The following is a 15,040-nucleotide window of genomic DNA, read 5'->3' as shown; positions in this document are numbered from 1 at the left end:
GCACACCGAGAAACTGCAGCGGAAAGGACTTTTTGTGTGTACAAGGACAAGGAAGGGAGAGAGAGAGGAGTTGATACAAAAAGAAAAGGGTGAAAGGTGTGTGTATGCTTGCACACATGTAACAGTGAGAGAGGTTAAGTATTTTGCGTAGAGACTCTGGAATGCTCATTTTGTTCAGATTAAGAAAGTGGTGAGGCAAGTGAGGGGGTTCGTGGGAGATGGGTGCTGTGTTATTGGGGGGGGGGGTGATGGACATTCCTCAGGATGAAGTAGGTTATTGTTCCCTGTCTACTGAAGATAGCATTCTGAAGGAACTGAAAGCATTGGCGTGAGAGAGAGATGTGGGTGTGGAGGGGGTACAGGTTCCTATATGGAAGGGGAGGGAAAGGAGGGGTGGGCAGTAATCATATTGAAAGAGGAGCAGGGAGAAAGGAAAACGAATGGAATGTGACAACAGAAAATTCCATTGGTGGTCAGCGGCTTGATGGTGCTTCAGCGGCTTGATGTGGAGAGACATTGAATAGCAGTGTTCTCTCGCTCCCTCTCTCGCCCTCTTACTCTCTCTCGGGGTCTCTCTTAAACTCCGTCTCTGTCTCGCTCAGTGTCTGTCTCGCTTCTTCTCCCTCTCTGTCTCTCTCGGTCTCACTGCGCTCTTGCTCTGCCATTCTCTTGCTCTGCCATTCTCTCGCTCTGCATCTTCCTCTGCCACTCTCGCTCTGCATCTCTTTCTGCCACTCTGTCTAACTCAATTCAATTTCAATTTAAATGCTTTATTGGCATGGGAAAAGTATGTTAACATTGCCAAAACAAGTGAAGTAGATAATAAACAAAAGTGAAATTAACAATCAAATTAACAGTAAACATTATACTCACAAAAGTTCCTAAAGAATAAAGACTTTTTCAAATGTCATATTAAGTGCCAATAGTTAAAGTACAAAAGGGATAATAAATAAACAGAAATATGGGTTGTATTCGCAATGGTGTTCACTGATTTCCCTTTTCTTTTGGCAACAGGTCACACATTTTGTTTTTGTTAATTATTTCCAATGTGTCAAGTAATTATCTTTTTGTTTTCTCATGATTTGAATGGGTCTAATTGTGTTGTTGTCCTGGGGCTCTGTGGGGTCTGTTTGTGTTTGTGAACAGAGCCCCAGGACCAGCTTGCTAAGGGGAGTTTTTTTTCCAGGTTCATCTCTCTGTAGGTGATGGCTTTGTTATGGAAGGTTTGTGAACAGAGCCCCAGGACCAGCTTGCTTAGGGGACTTTTCTCCAGGTTCATATCTCTGTAGGTGATGGCTTTGTCTGATCACAGACACACTGCCAAAAACAATATTGAGGAGATATTTAATCTGGTTGTGGAAATGTACACTACAATGTTAGTTTGTGTATTTGTATTTATTATGGATCCCCATTTAGCTACTTCCAAAGTAGGGGCTACTCTTCCTGGGGTTCAGCAAAATTAAGGCAATGTGTGAGAATCAGATGAGAGGGAAACATTCAAAGAACCTCTGGATAACATACAGAATATTCTTTATTTTGATTTCTAACGTTTATGCAGTGTAAGGAGCTGGGATTTATGTATGCTTCACAGGCCCTCAGATAGTATTCATACACCTTGACTTACTCCACATGTTTTTGTTACAGCTTGAATTCAAAATAGCTTAGATTTTTTTTTCTCACCCATCTACACACAATACCCCATAATGACAAAGTGAAAACATGTTTTTAAGAAAAGTTTGCACATTTTTTGAAAATGAAATACAGAAATATCAAATTTACATAAGTACATTTACATTTTAGAATCACCTTTGGCAGAAATTACAGCTGTGAGTCAGTTGTCTTGGGTTTGTCTGTATCAGCTTTGCACATCTGGATTTAGGGATTTTCTCCCATTCTTCATTGCAGATTTTCTCAAGCTCTGTTAAGTTAGATTGGGAGTGGTGTTGAGTCTTTCCACAGATTTTCAATGGGGATTCAAGTCTGTGCTTTGCCTGGGCCACTCAAGGACATTCACATTCTTGTTCTGAAACCATTCCAGCTTTGCTTTGGCTGTATGCTTGGAGCCATTGTCCTGTTAGAATGTAAATCTTCGACCCCAGTCTCTGGCGTTGAAAAGCATCCCCATAGCATGATGCTGCCACCACCATGCTTCACGCTAGAGATGGTGTTAGATGAGAAATGAGCTGTGCCTGGTTTTCTCCAGACAATTCAGGTCAAATGGTAAAAGAAAATATCTCATCAGACCACAGAAACGTTTGCATTAAGTTCTGAGTCTTTCACGTGCCTTTTTGTAAACTCCAGGCGTGCTGTCATGTGGCTTTTTCTCAGAAGTGGTTTGCATCTGGCCACTCTCCCATAAAGCCCTGTCCAGCTGGCAGCCATTCTTCCATCTCAGCCAAGGAACTCTGTAGTTCTGTCATTGGGTTTTCGGTCACCTCCCTGACCCAGGTCCTTCTTGCCAGGTTGCTCAGAGTCTGGGTAGTTCAATATTTTTTCAATTTCCCAATGATGGAAACCACTGTGCTCTTGGAAACTTTCAACACAATAGAAAATGTTTTATGCCCTTCCAGATATATGCCTCATCACAATTCTATCTGTGAGATCTATTGACAGTTCCTTGGACTTCATGGTATAGTGTCGGCACTGTCAACTGTGAGACCTAAATCATGTCCAAACAATTGAATTGGCAACAGGTGGATTCCCAAGTTTTATTGACATACATTTGCTAAAATGTACACTACTGTTCAAAAGTTTGGGGTCACATAGAAATGTCCTCGTTTTTGAAAGAAAATCACATTTTTTGTCAATTTTAACATAAAATTTCTCAGAACGAGTAGACTGATGAATATCAAATCAAATTTTATTTGTCACATACACATGGTTAGCAGATGTTAATGCGAGTGTAGAGAAATGCTTGTGCTTCTAGTTCCGACAATGCAGTAATAACCAACAAGTAATATAGCTAACAATTCCTAAACTACTACCTTATAGACACAAGTGTAAGGGGATAAAGAATATGTACATAAAGATATATGAATGAGTGATGGTACAGAGCGGCATAGGCAAGATACAGTAGATGGTATTGAGTACAGTATATACATATGAGATGAGTATGTAAACAAAGTGGCATAGTTTGGCTAGTGATACATGTATTACATAAAGATGCAGTAGATTATATAGAATACAGTATATACGTATACATATGAGATTAATAATGTAGGGTATGTAAACATTATATTAGGTAGCATTGTTTAAAGTGGCTAGTGATATATTTTACATTTCCCATCAATTCCCATTATTAAAGTGGCTGGAGTTGAATCAGATTGTTGGCAGCAGCCACTCAATGTTAGTGGTGGCTGTTTAACAGTCTGATGGCCTTGAGATAGAAGCTGTTTTTCAGTCTCTCGGTCCCAGCTTGATGCACCTGTACTGACCTCGCCTTCTGGATGATAGTGGGGTGAACAGGCAGTGGCTCGGGTGGTTGTTGTCCTTGATGATCTTTATGGCCTTCCTGTGACATCGGGTGGTGTAGGTGTCCTGGAGGGCAGGTAGTTTGCCCCCGGTGATGCGTTGTGCAGACCTCACTACCCTCTGGAGAGCCTTACGGTTGTGGGCGGAGCAGTTGCCGTACCAGGCGGTGATACAGCCCGACAGGATGATCTCGATTGTGCATCTGTAGAAGTTTGTGAGTGCTTTTGGTGACAAGCCGAATTTCTTCAGCCTCCTGAGGTTGAAGAGGCGCTGCTGCGCCTTCTTCACGATGCTGTCTGTGTGGGTGGATCAATTCACTTTGTCTGTGATGTGTACGCCGAGGAACTTAAAACTTACTACCCTCTCCACTACTGTTCCATCGATGTGGATAGGGGGGTGTTCCCTCTGCTGTTTCCAGAAAAAAGGTCTTCTTAAATAGACAAAAAAATTGTATTTTCTTTCAAAAACAAGGATATTTCTAAAGTGACCCCAAACTTTTGAACGGTAGTGTATATTAACATGTTTTCACTTAGTCTTCGTTATGGGGTATTGTGTGTACATTGATGAGATTTTGTATTTATTGAATCCATTTTTAATTCAGGCTTTAATACAACTAAATGTGGATAGGTCAAGGGGTATGAATACTTTCCGAAGGCACCATATGTTTTTTAAGAGGAACAAATGTTATTAGAATACGTACGTAGTTTGAACATCTTTGGCCCAGACAGAACAAATATGGTATTGACATTAGCCTTTATAAAATCTGCACCCGTCCACATGTTTTGGAAGATGTACAAAGCGCCCCATTATGCCGCAAATACAATTTCCTGAATAACAAGTCACTTCAATAATAATATTTAATAATAATAAATCCTTTATATTAATATTCTATTAGATCACAAATGTAGCCTACCGTTACCACACTCTGATGTTGACATTAAGTTTTAGCTGTGTGCTATCGTTGTACTTACACTCTCTTCTTCTCTTTCCCGTCTGCAGAATTCTTCCGCGAGTTGCTGGACAATGCGGAGCACTCGCTCAACGACATGTTCGTGCGCACGTATGGCCTGATGTATGTGCATAATGCGGAGCTATTCAAGCACTTTTTCCAGGAGCTGAAGCGCTACTATGTGTCGGGCAGCGGGGCAGTCAACCTGGACTCCATGCTGTCTAACTTCTGGGAAGACCTCCTGGAGAGGATGTTCCGATTGGTCAACGTCCAGTACGAGTTCAGTGACGCCTACATGGAGTGTGTCAGCCGCCACACCGAGCAACTGAAACCGTTTGGTGACGTGCCGCGCAAGCTCCGCCTCCAGCTGACACGGGCCTTTGTCGCGGCACGCACCTTCACACGTGGCCTGGCGCTCATGCCCGAGGTGGTCAACAAAGTCTCCACGGTAAGTGGAAGAGTAGAGTTGCAAAACGAATGGTAATATACCAAAGTTACGGAAATGCTTCTTAATTAACATGTAATCTATGGCAATCAATGTGAACTTTGGAAATGTTTTAAAGAAGTATTCATATATAGTATTCATTTTTTATTCATCCATGAGTTTCTAGTGGATAGACCATATGGTTCAAGAAAAAGTTGAATTAAAGAATAAAGCATTTAATCAACAATGACATTATTTTCACTTAACTCTCCAACTCTTCCAACTATTTACTCTTTTCACAACTTCCCCCAGTTTGGTGGCAAAACATAGACAACAAAGACATTGAGTTCATTTGGAAAGTATTCAGACCCCTTGACTTTTTCCACATTTTGTTACGTTACAGCCTTATTCTAAAATTGACTCAATTGTTTTTTCCCCTCATCAATCTACACACACTACCCCATAATGACAAAGCAAAAACAGGTTTTTAGAAATGTTTACAAAAAAAATAGAGTATTCAGACCCTTTACTTAGTAATTTGTTGAAGCACCTTCGGCAGCGATTACAGCCTCGAGTCTTCTTGGGTATGACGCTACAAGCTTGGCACAACTGTATTTGGTGAGTATTTCCCATTCTTCTGCAGATCCTCTCAAGCTCTGTCATTTTGGATGGGGAGCGTCGCTGCACAGATATTTTCAGGTCTCTCCAGAGTCCGGTGTCTGGTTGGGCCACTCAAGGACATTCAGAAACCTGTTCCGAAGCCACTCCTGCTTTGTCTTTGCTGTGTGCTTAGGGTCGTTGTCCCATTGGAAGGTGAACCTTCGCCCCAGTTTGAGGTCCTGAGCGCTGTGGAGCAGGTTTTTATCAAGGATCTATCTGTACTTTGCTCTGTTCATCTTTCCCTCAATCCTGACTAATCTCCTAGTCCCTTCCACTGAAAAACATCCACACAGCATGATGCTGCCACCACCATGCTTCATCGTAGGGATGGTGCCAGGTTTCCTCCAGACGACATGCATGGCATTCAGGCCAAAGAGTTCAAACTTGGTTTCATCAGACCAGAGAATCTTGTTTCAAATGGTCAGAATACTTTAGTGGCCTTTTGGCAAACTCCAAGTGGGCTATCATGTGCCTTTTACTGAGGAGTGGCTTCCGTCTAGACATTCTTCAAAAAGGCCTGATTGGTGGAGTGCTGCAGAGATGGTTGTCCTTCTGGAAGGTTCTCTCATCTCCACAGAAGAACTCTGGAGCTATGTCAGAGTGACCATCGGGTTCTTGGTCACCTTCCTGACCAAGGCCCTTTTCCCCAAAATGTTCAGTTTGGCCAGGGGGCCAGCTCTATAGGAAGACACTTGTTGGTTCCAAACTTCTTCCATTTAAGAATAATGGAGGCCACTGTGTTCTTGGGGACCTTAAATATTGCAGACATGTTTTGGTACCCTTCCCCAAATCTGTGCCTCGGCACAATCCTGTCTCTGAGCTCTATGGACAATTTCTTCAACCTTTTGCTCTGATGTGCACTGTCAACTGTGGGACCTTTTATAGACAGGTGTGTGCCTTTCCAAATGTTTTCCAATCAATTGAATTTACTACAGGTGGACTGCAATCAAGTTGTAGAAATATCTCAAGGATGATCAATGTAAACAGGATGCACCTGAGCTTAATTTCAAGTCTCATAGCAAATGGTCTGAATACTTATGTAAATATGATATTTAATATGAAATATGATAATTCTGAAAACCTGTTTTCACTTTGTCATTATTGCGGTATTGTGTGTAGATTGAGTAAAACATGTTTTTTTATCTAATCCATTTTAGAATAAGGTTATAACGTAAAAACGTGGAAAAAGACAAGGGGTCTGAATACTTTCTGAATTAACTGTATTGACATTGTATCTATTTTTATTTCATAGAAATTATATTTCATGCTGAAACCATGATATTGGGATGAAATGGAAGTTCACCAAGTTTATGGGTTATATTTAGGATAAAGTTCTACAGTTTTGTCCTTCTTATTTTGTATTTTAAAATGATCTTATTTTATATATTTTACATGTGTTAAGGCCACACGGAGGGCCAGAGATAGTTAGACTCCTGTGGTAATCTGAAGTACCCAAAACGGCTACTAGATGTCAAGTGATACAATTCCCTAACATTCTTGAGTTACAAAAATTCTGGTAGTTTACTGGTCAACTTTGAAAGTTACCAATTATTTACCCTCCCTTTGCAACCATAAGAAATATAGAGATGTTGATGCATAGAATGACATATAGAACATTATATTAGTTGAATTGTAGATTTGGTGGCCAATTGTTTGTGGATTTTGTTATGTTCTTGGGGTTAGGTTATTGTCTTGCTGGAAGATCCACTTTGCTACCAAGTTTCAGCCTCCTGGCAGGCAGAGGCAACCAAGTTGACCCAAACAAGAGCCCCAGGACCAGTGGAAGCAAAATAGCCCCATAGCATCAATGATCCACCACCATATTTTACAGTAGGTATGCAGTTATTTTCTGCTTATGTATTCTCTTTTCAACACCAAACCCACCACTGGTGTGTGTAGCCAAAGAGCTATATTTTCATTTCATCTGACCAAAGCAACGGTTCAAATCCAAGTTCCAATGCCGTTTAGCAAACTCCAGGCGGATCACAAGAAAATAGAGTTCTTTGGCCACGCACACCAGTGGTGGGTTTTGCTTCTAGATGAGAATGCATGAGCAGAAAATAACCCCCTACCTATAAAAAAAATATGGTTGGTGAACTTTGATGTTATGGGACTATTTTTGCTTCCACTAATCCTGGGGCACTTGTAAGGTCAAAGTCACTCAGTACCAGGACATTTTAGCCAAAAATCTGGTTGCCTCTGTCAAGAAACTGAAACTTGTCCACAAATAGATATTCCAGCAAGACAATATACCCAAGCATACATCAAAATCCACAAAGAAAAATGAATTGCCCACAAAATCAACATTTTGCAATGGCTATCTCAGTCTCCGCTCTTTAAACCTGTTGAAAACCTGTGGTTTGAATTGAAGAGGGTAGTCCATATGTGCAGACAAAGGATATTTTGTCTGTTTTGTCACCGTTTTGTCACCAACGCCCCATATACTACCCACCACTGCGACCTGTATGCTCTCGTTGGCTGGCCCTCGCTTCATATTCGTCGCCAAACCCTCTGGCTCCAGGTCATCTATAAGTCTTTGCTAGGTAAAGCCCCGCCTTATCTCAGCTCACTGGTCACCATAGCAGCACCCACCTGTAGCACATGCTCCAGCAGGTATATTTCACTGGTCACCCCCAAAGCCAATTCCTCCTTTGGCCGCCTTTCCTTCCAGTTCTCTGCTGCCAATGACTGGAACGAATTGCAAAAATCACTGACGCTGGAGACTCATATCGCTTTCACTAACTTTAAGCATCAGCTGTCCGAGCAGCTCACAGATCATTGCACCTGTAAATAGCCCATCCATCTACCTCATCCCCATATTGTTATTAATTTTTTTGCTCCTTTGCACCCCAGTATCTCTACTTGCACATTCATCTTCTGCACATCTATCACTCCAGTATTTAATTGCTAAATTGTAATTACTTCGCCACTATGACCTATTTATTACCTTACCTCCCTAATCACACACTGTATATACAGTGAGGGGTGAAAAGTATTCTTATTTTCAATGACTGCCTAGGAACAGAGGGTTAACTGCCTGTTCAGGGGCAGAACAACAGATTTGTGCCTTGTTAGCTCGGGGATTTGAATTTGAAACCTTTCAGTTACTAGTCCAACGCTCTAACCACTAGGCTACCCTGCCGCCCTAATCTCAGTTTGTTACCTGTATAAAAGACACCTGTTCACAGAAGCAATAAATCAGATTCCAAACTCTCCACCATGGCCAAGACCAAAGAGCTCTCCAAGGATGTCAGGGACAAGATTGTAGACCGACACAAGGCTGGAATGGGCTACAAGACCATCACTAAGCAGCTTGGTGAGAAGGTGACAACAGTTGGTGCAATTATTTGCAAATGGAAGAAACACAAAAGAGCTGTCAATCTCCCTCGGGCTCCATGCAAGATCTCACCTCGTGAAGTTGCAATGATCGTGAGAATGGTGAGGAATCAGCCCAGAACTACACGGGAGGATCTTGTCAATGATCTCAAGGCAGCTTGGACCATAGTCACCAAGAAAACAATTGGTGAAACACTACGCCGTGAAGGACTGAAATCCTGCAGCGCCCGCAAGGTCCCCCTGCTCAAGAAAGCACATATACATGCCCGTCTGAAGTTTGCCAATGAACATCTGAATGATTCAGAGGACAACTGGGTGAAAGTGTTGTGTTCAGATAAGACCAAAATGGAGCTCTTTGGCATCAACTCAACGTGTTTGGAGGAGGAGGTAAGCTGCCTATGACCCCAAGAACACCCCACTGTTAAACATAGAGGTGGAAACATTATGCTTTGGGGGTGTTTTTCTGCTAAGGGGACAGGACAACTTCACCGCATCAAAGGGATGCTGGACGGGGCCATGTACCATCAAATCTTGGGTGAGAACCTCCTTCCCTCAGCCAGGGCATTGAAAATGGGTCGTGGATGGGTATTCCAGTATGGCAATGACCCAAAACACACAGCCAAGGCAACAAAGGAGTGGTTCAAGAAGCACATTAAGGTCCTGGGGTGGCCTAGCCAGTCTCCAGACCTTAACCCCATATAAAATCTCTGGAGGGAGTTGAAAGTCCGAGTTGCCAAACATCAGCCTCGAAACCTTAATGACTTGGGGAAGATCTGCAAAGAGGAGTGGGACAAAATCCCTCCTGAGATGTGTGCAAACCTGGTGGTCAATGACAAGAAACGTCTGACCTCTGATTGCCAACAAGGGTTTTGCCACCAAGTGCTAAGTCATGGTTTGCAGAGGGGTCAAATATTTATTTCCCTCATTAAAATGCAATTAAATTTATAACATTTTTGACATGCGTTTTTCTGGATTTTTTGTTGTTGTTATTCTGTCTCTCACTGTTCAAATAAGCCTACCATTAAAATTATAGACTGATCATTTCTTTGTCAGTGGGCAAATGTACAAAATCAGCAGGGGATCAAATGCTTTTTTCCCTCACAGTAGATTTTTTCTATTGTGTTATTGACTGTACATTCGTGGCCAAAAGTTTTGAGAATGACACAAATATAAATTTTCACAAAGTCTGCTGCCTCAGTTTGAATGATGGCAATTTGCATATACTCCAGAATGTTATGAAGAGTGATCAGATGAATTGCAATTATTTGCAAAGTCCCTCTTTGCCATTCAAATGAACTGAGTCCCAAAAAACATTTCCACTGCATTTCAACCCTGCCACAAAAGGACCAGCTAACATCATGTCAGTTAACACAGGTGTGAGTGTTGACAAGGCTGGAGAGCACTCTGTCATGCTGATTGAGTTTGAATAACAGACTGGAAGCTTCAAAAGGAGGGTGGTGCTTGGAATCATTGTTCTTCCTCTGTCAACCATGGTTACCTGCATGGAAACACGTGCCGTCATCATTTCTTTGCGCAAAAAAAGGCTTCACAGGCAAGGATATTGCTGCGAGTAAGATTGCACCTAAATCAACCATTTATCGGATCATCAAGTACTTCAAGGAGAGCGGTTCAATTGTTGTGAAGAAGGCTTCAGGGCGCCTGAGAAAATCCAGCAAGTGACAGGACTGTCTCCTAAAGTTGATTCAGCTGTGGGATTGGGGCACCACCAGTTCAGAGCTTGCTCAGGAATGGCAGCAGGCAGGTGTGAGTGCATCTGCACGCACAGTGAGGCGAAGACTTTTGGAGGGTGGCCTGGTGTCAAGAAGGGCAGCAAAGAAGCCACTTCTCTCCAGGGAAAACATCAGGGACAGACTGATATTCTGCAAAGGGTACTGTACATCGATTGGACTGCTGAGGACTGGGGTAAAATACATTTTCTCTGAATCCCCTTTACGATTGTTTGGGACATCCAGAAAAAAGCTTGTCCGGAGAAGACAAGGTGAGCGCTACCATCAGTCCTGTGTCATGCCAACAGTAAAGCATCCTGGGACCATTCATGTGTGGGGTTGCTTCTCAGCCAAGGGAGTGGGCTCACTCACAATTCTGCCTAAGAACACAGCCATGAATAAAGAATAGTGCCAACACATCCTCCGAGAGCAACTTCTCCCAACCATCCAGGAACAGTTTGTTGACAAACAATGCCTTTTCCAGCATGATGGAGCACCTTGCCATAAGGCAACTAAGTAGCTCGGGGAACAAAACATTAATATTTTGGGTCCATGGCCAGGAAACTCCCCAGACCTTAATCCCATTAAGAATTTGTGGTCAATCCTCAAGAGGCGGGTGGACAAACAAAAATCCACAAATTCTGACAAACTCCAAGCATGGATTATGCAAGAATGGGCTGCCATCAGTCAGCATGTGGCCCAGAAGTTAATTGACAGCATGCCAGGTCGGATTGCAGAGGTCTTGAAAAAGAAGGGTCAACACTGCAAATATTGACTCTTTGCATCAACTTCATATAATTGTCAATAAAAGCCTTTGACACTTGTGAAATGCTTGTAATTATACTTCAGTATTCCATAGTAACATCTGACAAAAATGTCTAAGACACTGAATCAGCAAACTTTGGAAATTAATATTTGTGTCATTCTCAAAACATTTTTCAACAACTGTACGTGTGTAACTTACCCCATGTGTAAGTCTGTGATGTTGTAGGCGTCACAGTTGTAAATGAGAACTTGTTCTCAACTGGCCTACCTGGTTAAATAAAATATCAAGGATCTGGTCTAAGATCCCTCCCAATGTGTATTCCAACTCTTGAAACATTTTAGAAAAAGGCTCAGTGCCGTTATCCTCTCAAGGTGAGGAATTGTAATTAATTTGATTTAACCTGTATTTATCTACGCGAGTCAGTTAAGAACCAATTCTTATTTACAATGATGGCTTACCCCGGCCAAACCCTCCCCTAAATCCGGATGACGCTGGGCCAATTGTGCGCCGCCCTATGGAACAAACGGGTGTCAATCATTTGACCCCTACCCTTTTGAGGAAAAATTATATTAATTGTTAAACCAAATCTATTTCTATGAGCAATTGTATTAGTATAAAATGATATCATATCATTTCCCCAAAAATTTGAGCGTATCAAGGGTGTCAATAATATAGTCTAAGTGTCTGTCTGATACATCTTGCACTGTATATAGTCTGTGACTGTCTGAAATGCATTGGTCACTAACTCCCTTTGCCCTCCCCCTCAGGTCAGTGTATCCCCTAGCTGTGTGCGGGCAGCCATGAAGATGTTGTACTGTCCCTACTGCAAAGGCCAGGTGGCCCTCAAGCCTTGCCAGAACTACTGTCTCAACGTGATGCGTGGCTGTCTGGCCAACCAGGCTGACCTCGACACAGAGTGGAACAACTTCCTGGGTAAGGGCTTTTATATCCAACAATGAGTAGTTAAACGGGAGGGAGGGAGGGAGGGAGCTTCCCCCTGCTGGTAGAATCTAGGCCTTTACACTTTAATTCACATAATTATTTTGGTTTTAGGGGTGTTTGTTTGCAGTTATTGCAGGGTTACAGTTATTGTGTCCATGACTGAGTTGTGTCTTATCAGATGCCATGTTGAGTCTGGCTGAGAGACTGGAGGGGCCCTTCAACTTTGAGTCTGTGATGGACCCCATTGACGTTAAGATCTCTGAGGCCATCATGAACATGCAGGAGAACAGCATGCAGGTGTCACAGAAGGTCAGTCACTTCCTGTCTCAGTTTGTCTTTGACTGTGTGTGTGTTTTCTTTATTCGCCAACCTTTCTGGCTGTGTGCCTGCCTGGTAGCCTGTGTCTATCTGTCTGTCTGTACATTCCACCCACTTACCTCTCCACCCCTCCAGGTGTTCCAGGGGTGTGGTCAGCCTAAACCAGGTAATGGCTTCCGGTCGCATCGCTCAGTCAAGGAGACAGGATTCACCGGTCGCTTTCGACCCTACAGCCCTGACGCACGGCCCACTACTGCTGCTGGCACCAGCCTGGACAGACTGGTAAGGCATTGTCAGTTATCTGGCCCAACCGTCAGCATAAATTCAAGAGTTTTCACGTGAGAATCCGAAGTCTTTCAAATGGACTTGGTGTAAATGAATGATCCATCTCTGTTTGCCTGCCTCTCTCCTTCTGCCCAGACGACAGACGTGAAGAAAAGGCTGAAGCATGCTAAGAAGTTCTGGTCCACGCTGCCAGAAACCGTGTGTGCTGGGGAGAGGATTACGTCGAGGGATGACTGTTGGAACGGAACAGCAAAGAGCAGGTTAGTTTGGCAGGTTGTTTTCCTAGGTCACTCCCTTGACACAGTCACCAACCAACAGTGGCTGCGTCCCAAATTAGACCCAATTCCCCGTTTACTGCACTACTTTTCAAACATAGTACACTATTTAGGGAATAGGGTGCCATTTGGGATGGAGCCGCCATTCTGAAGGCATAAAGTAATGTTGCTGCAGATAGTGAACTAACAGTGTGCTTGGTAGGATCTCCACATTCATTCTTGACCTTCTGCCATAGGTACGAGTTTGTTGTCATGGGCAATGGATTGGCCAATCAGGTGTCCAACCCGGATGTGGAAGTGGACATTACAAAGCCAGATGTGGTGATTCGCAGTCAGATCGCAGTGTTGAAGGAAATGACCAGCTGGCTGAAGGCCGCCCACAGCGGCAATGATATCTCCATCGACCAAGGTGAGGATGGTAAAAACTAACAGATTATTTTACTTACTGAGGCCCATTGCCCCATGCAGGTCCGGGTTGGACACCTGATTGGCACCCTCTACAGGGAACTAAACTTTAGGAAATCTTCTCCATTTCAATAGCCAGGTGTGTTGACATCATTACAATAATGTGGAGTAACTCTGAGGTAAAAGGCCGTGCGTGTGTAGTTGTTTTCTGAACAGTCAGATAGCTAGCAACAATGACAAGAAGCTGATGTGTGGTGAATCGTAGATGGCTTGTTGTATCTTGTTTATATCTTGTTTTGCCATTTGACGTCACATCCTATGCTAATATGGTTAAATTAGCTAACTAACAACTGTAACAATGTATTTGAGAGACAAGTGCTTATTGGGAAATGTATTTGTTTTCAATAAACATTTGCGTAAGAAATATAGCTTACAAATTGTCAATAATCCTTTAATGATTAGTTGGCCTAGATATTCTGCTTATGTTGTCTGTTTGAAGACTATTGACAATTACCTTATATACCATTTAGCAGACACTTTTATCCAAAGCGACTTAGTCGTGCGTGCATACATTTTTTACATATGGGTGGTCCCGGGAATCTAACCCATTATCCTACCAATGCAAGCGCCATGCTCTATCAATTGAGCTAGAGAGGACTACAACCTTTGGTGTTTCCATAAAAATGTCACAAAAGACTTGATGAGTTCTATTTTCATCCCCTGAATGCCGTCTTTTCCTGTGTTGGCCTCATCAACCTACTCTCATTTCTTGCCTCCTGAAATTTTCTCACTTCTGTCTCTCTCGCTCGCTCTCTCTCTTTTTCTTTCTTTCTTTCTTTCTTTCAGATGAGGATGGTAGCGGAGGACAGGAGAGTGGTAGCGGCTGTGACTCTCCATCCTGTGAGGCAGACCCGGACATCTACTTCTCCATCCCACCCACCCCCATCAACCCCCGCGTGGTCAAGGTGGTGCACCAGGAAACGACCGGTGGAGACCGTATGGCACACGGGAGCATGGCACTGGCACTCTGTGGGCTCACCCTGGCCCTGCTCGCCCCCCATTGGCGATAAAGGGAGAGAGAGTGAGAAAGTAAGATGGAGAGAAGGGAAAAACTGTCAGACTTTTAAGAAGACTGCCTTCAGGACCTGTCTGCCCGCCATCATGTGGGGGGGGGGGGGGCTCTTGAGTTATTTTAATTTTTTGTTCGTTTTTATAAAAATGGTCAATACTGTACAGCGATTTCCTTCCACTTTTCTTGTTTGTTTCTTTGCCTTTTGTCCTGATTTAACGGATTCGCCGCTTGCGCACCTTCGAGCTAGAATCCCTCCCGCCACATTACCAACAGTGTTTTGAGTTCTTCCATTTCATTCATGGGCTGGCCAGGGATGAATGTGGCTATGCCAGAAAAGAGAACATCTTGGTTACATGTTGAAGCTCTAGACTGGCTCTCAAAGCTAAGAGTACAGTAGCTCTGTGGGAAAA

At 43.1% G+C, this 15,040-nt stretch overlaps 1 protein-coding gene across 4 annotated transcripts in view; it reads left to right on the top strand.

The window, feature by feature from the left end:
• Window positions 1–15,040, top strand: part of LOC115107372 (glypican-4-like) — a 105,797-nt gene that overhangs the window by 87,990 nt on the left and 2,767 nt on the right. For all 4 annotated transcript variants that reach the window (XM_029630778.2, XM_029630785.2, XM_029630769.2 and 1 more), the window contains 7 exons: window positions 4,471–4,868; window positions 12,101–12,266; window positions 12,454–12,584; window positions 12,729–12,875; window positions 13,014–13,138; window positions 13,390–13,562; window positions 14,405–15,040. The exon at window positions 14,405–15,040 is cut by the window's right edge and continues 2,767 nt beyond it. In XM_029630778.2, the coding sequence (XP_029486638.1) occupies window positions 4,471–4,868; window positions 12,101–12,266; window positions 12,454–12,584; window positions 12,729–12,875; window positions 13,014–13,138; window positions 13,390–13,562; window positions 14,405–14,628 (1,364 nt within the window). In that variant the 3' untranslated portion in view covers window positions 14,629–15,040. The remainder of the gene's footprint in view (window positions 1–4,470; window positions 4,869–12,100; window positions 12,267–12,453; window positions 12,585–12,728; window positions 12,876–13,013; window positions 13,139–13,389; window positions 13,563–14,404) is intronic.

Source organism: Oncorhynchus nerka, linkage group LG3 (assembly GCF_034236695.1).
Source record: "Oncorhynchus nerka isolate Pitt River linkage group LG3, Oner_Uvic_2.0, whole genome shotgun sequence".
NCBI classification, from domain to species: domain Eukaryota; kingdom Metazoa; phylum Chordata; class Actinopteri; order Salmoniformes; family Salmonidae; genus Oncorhynchus; species Oncorhynchus nerka.
This window is presented reverse-complemented; position numbering and strand designations above follow the sequence as displayed.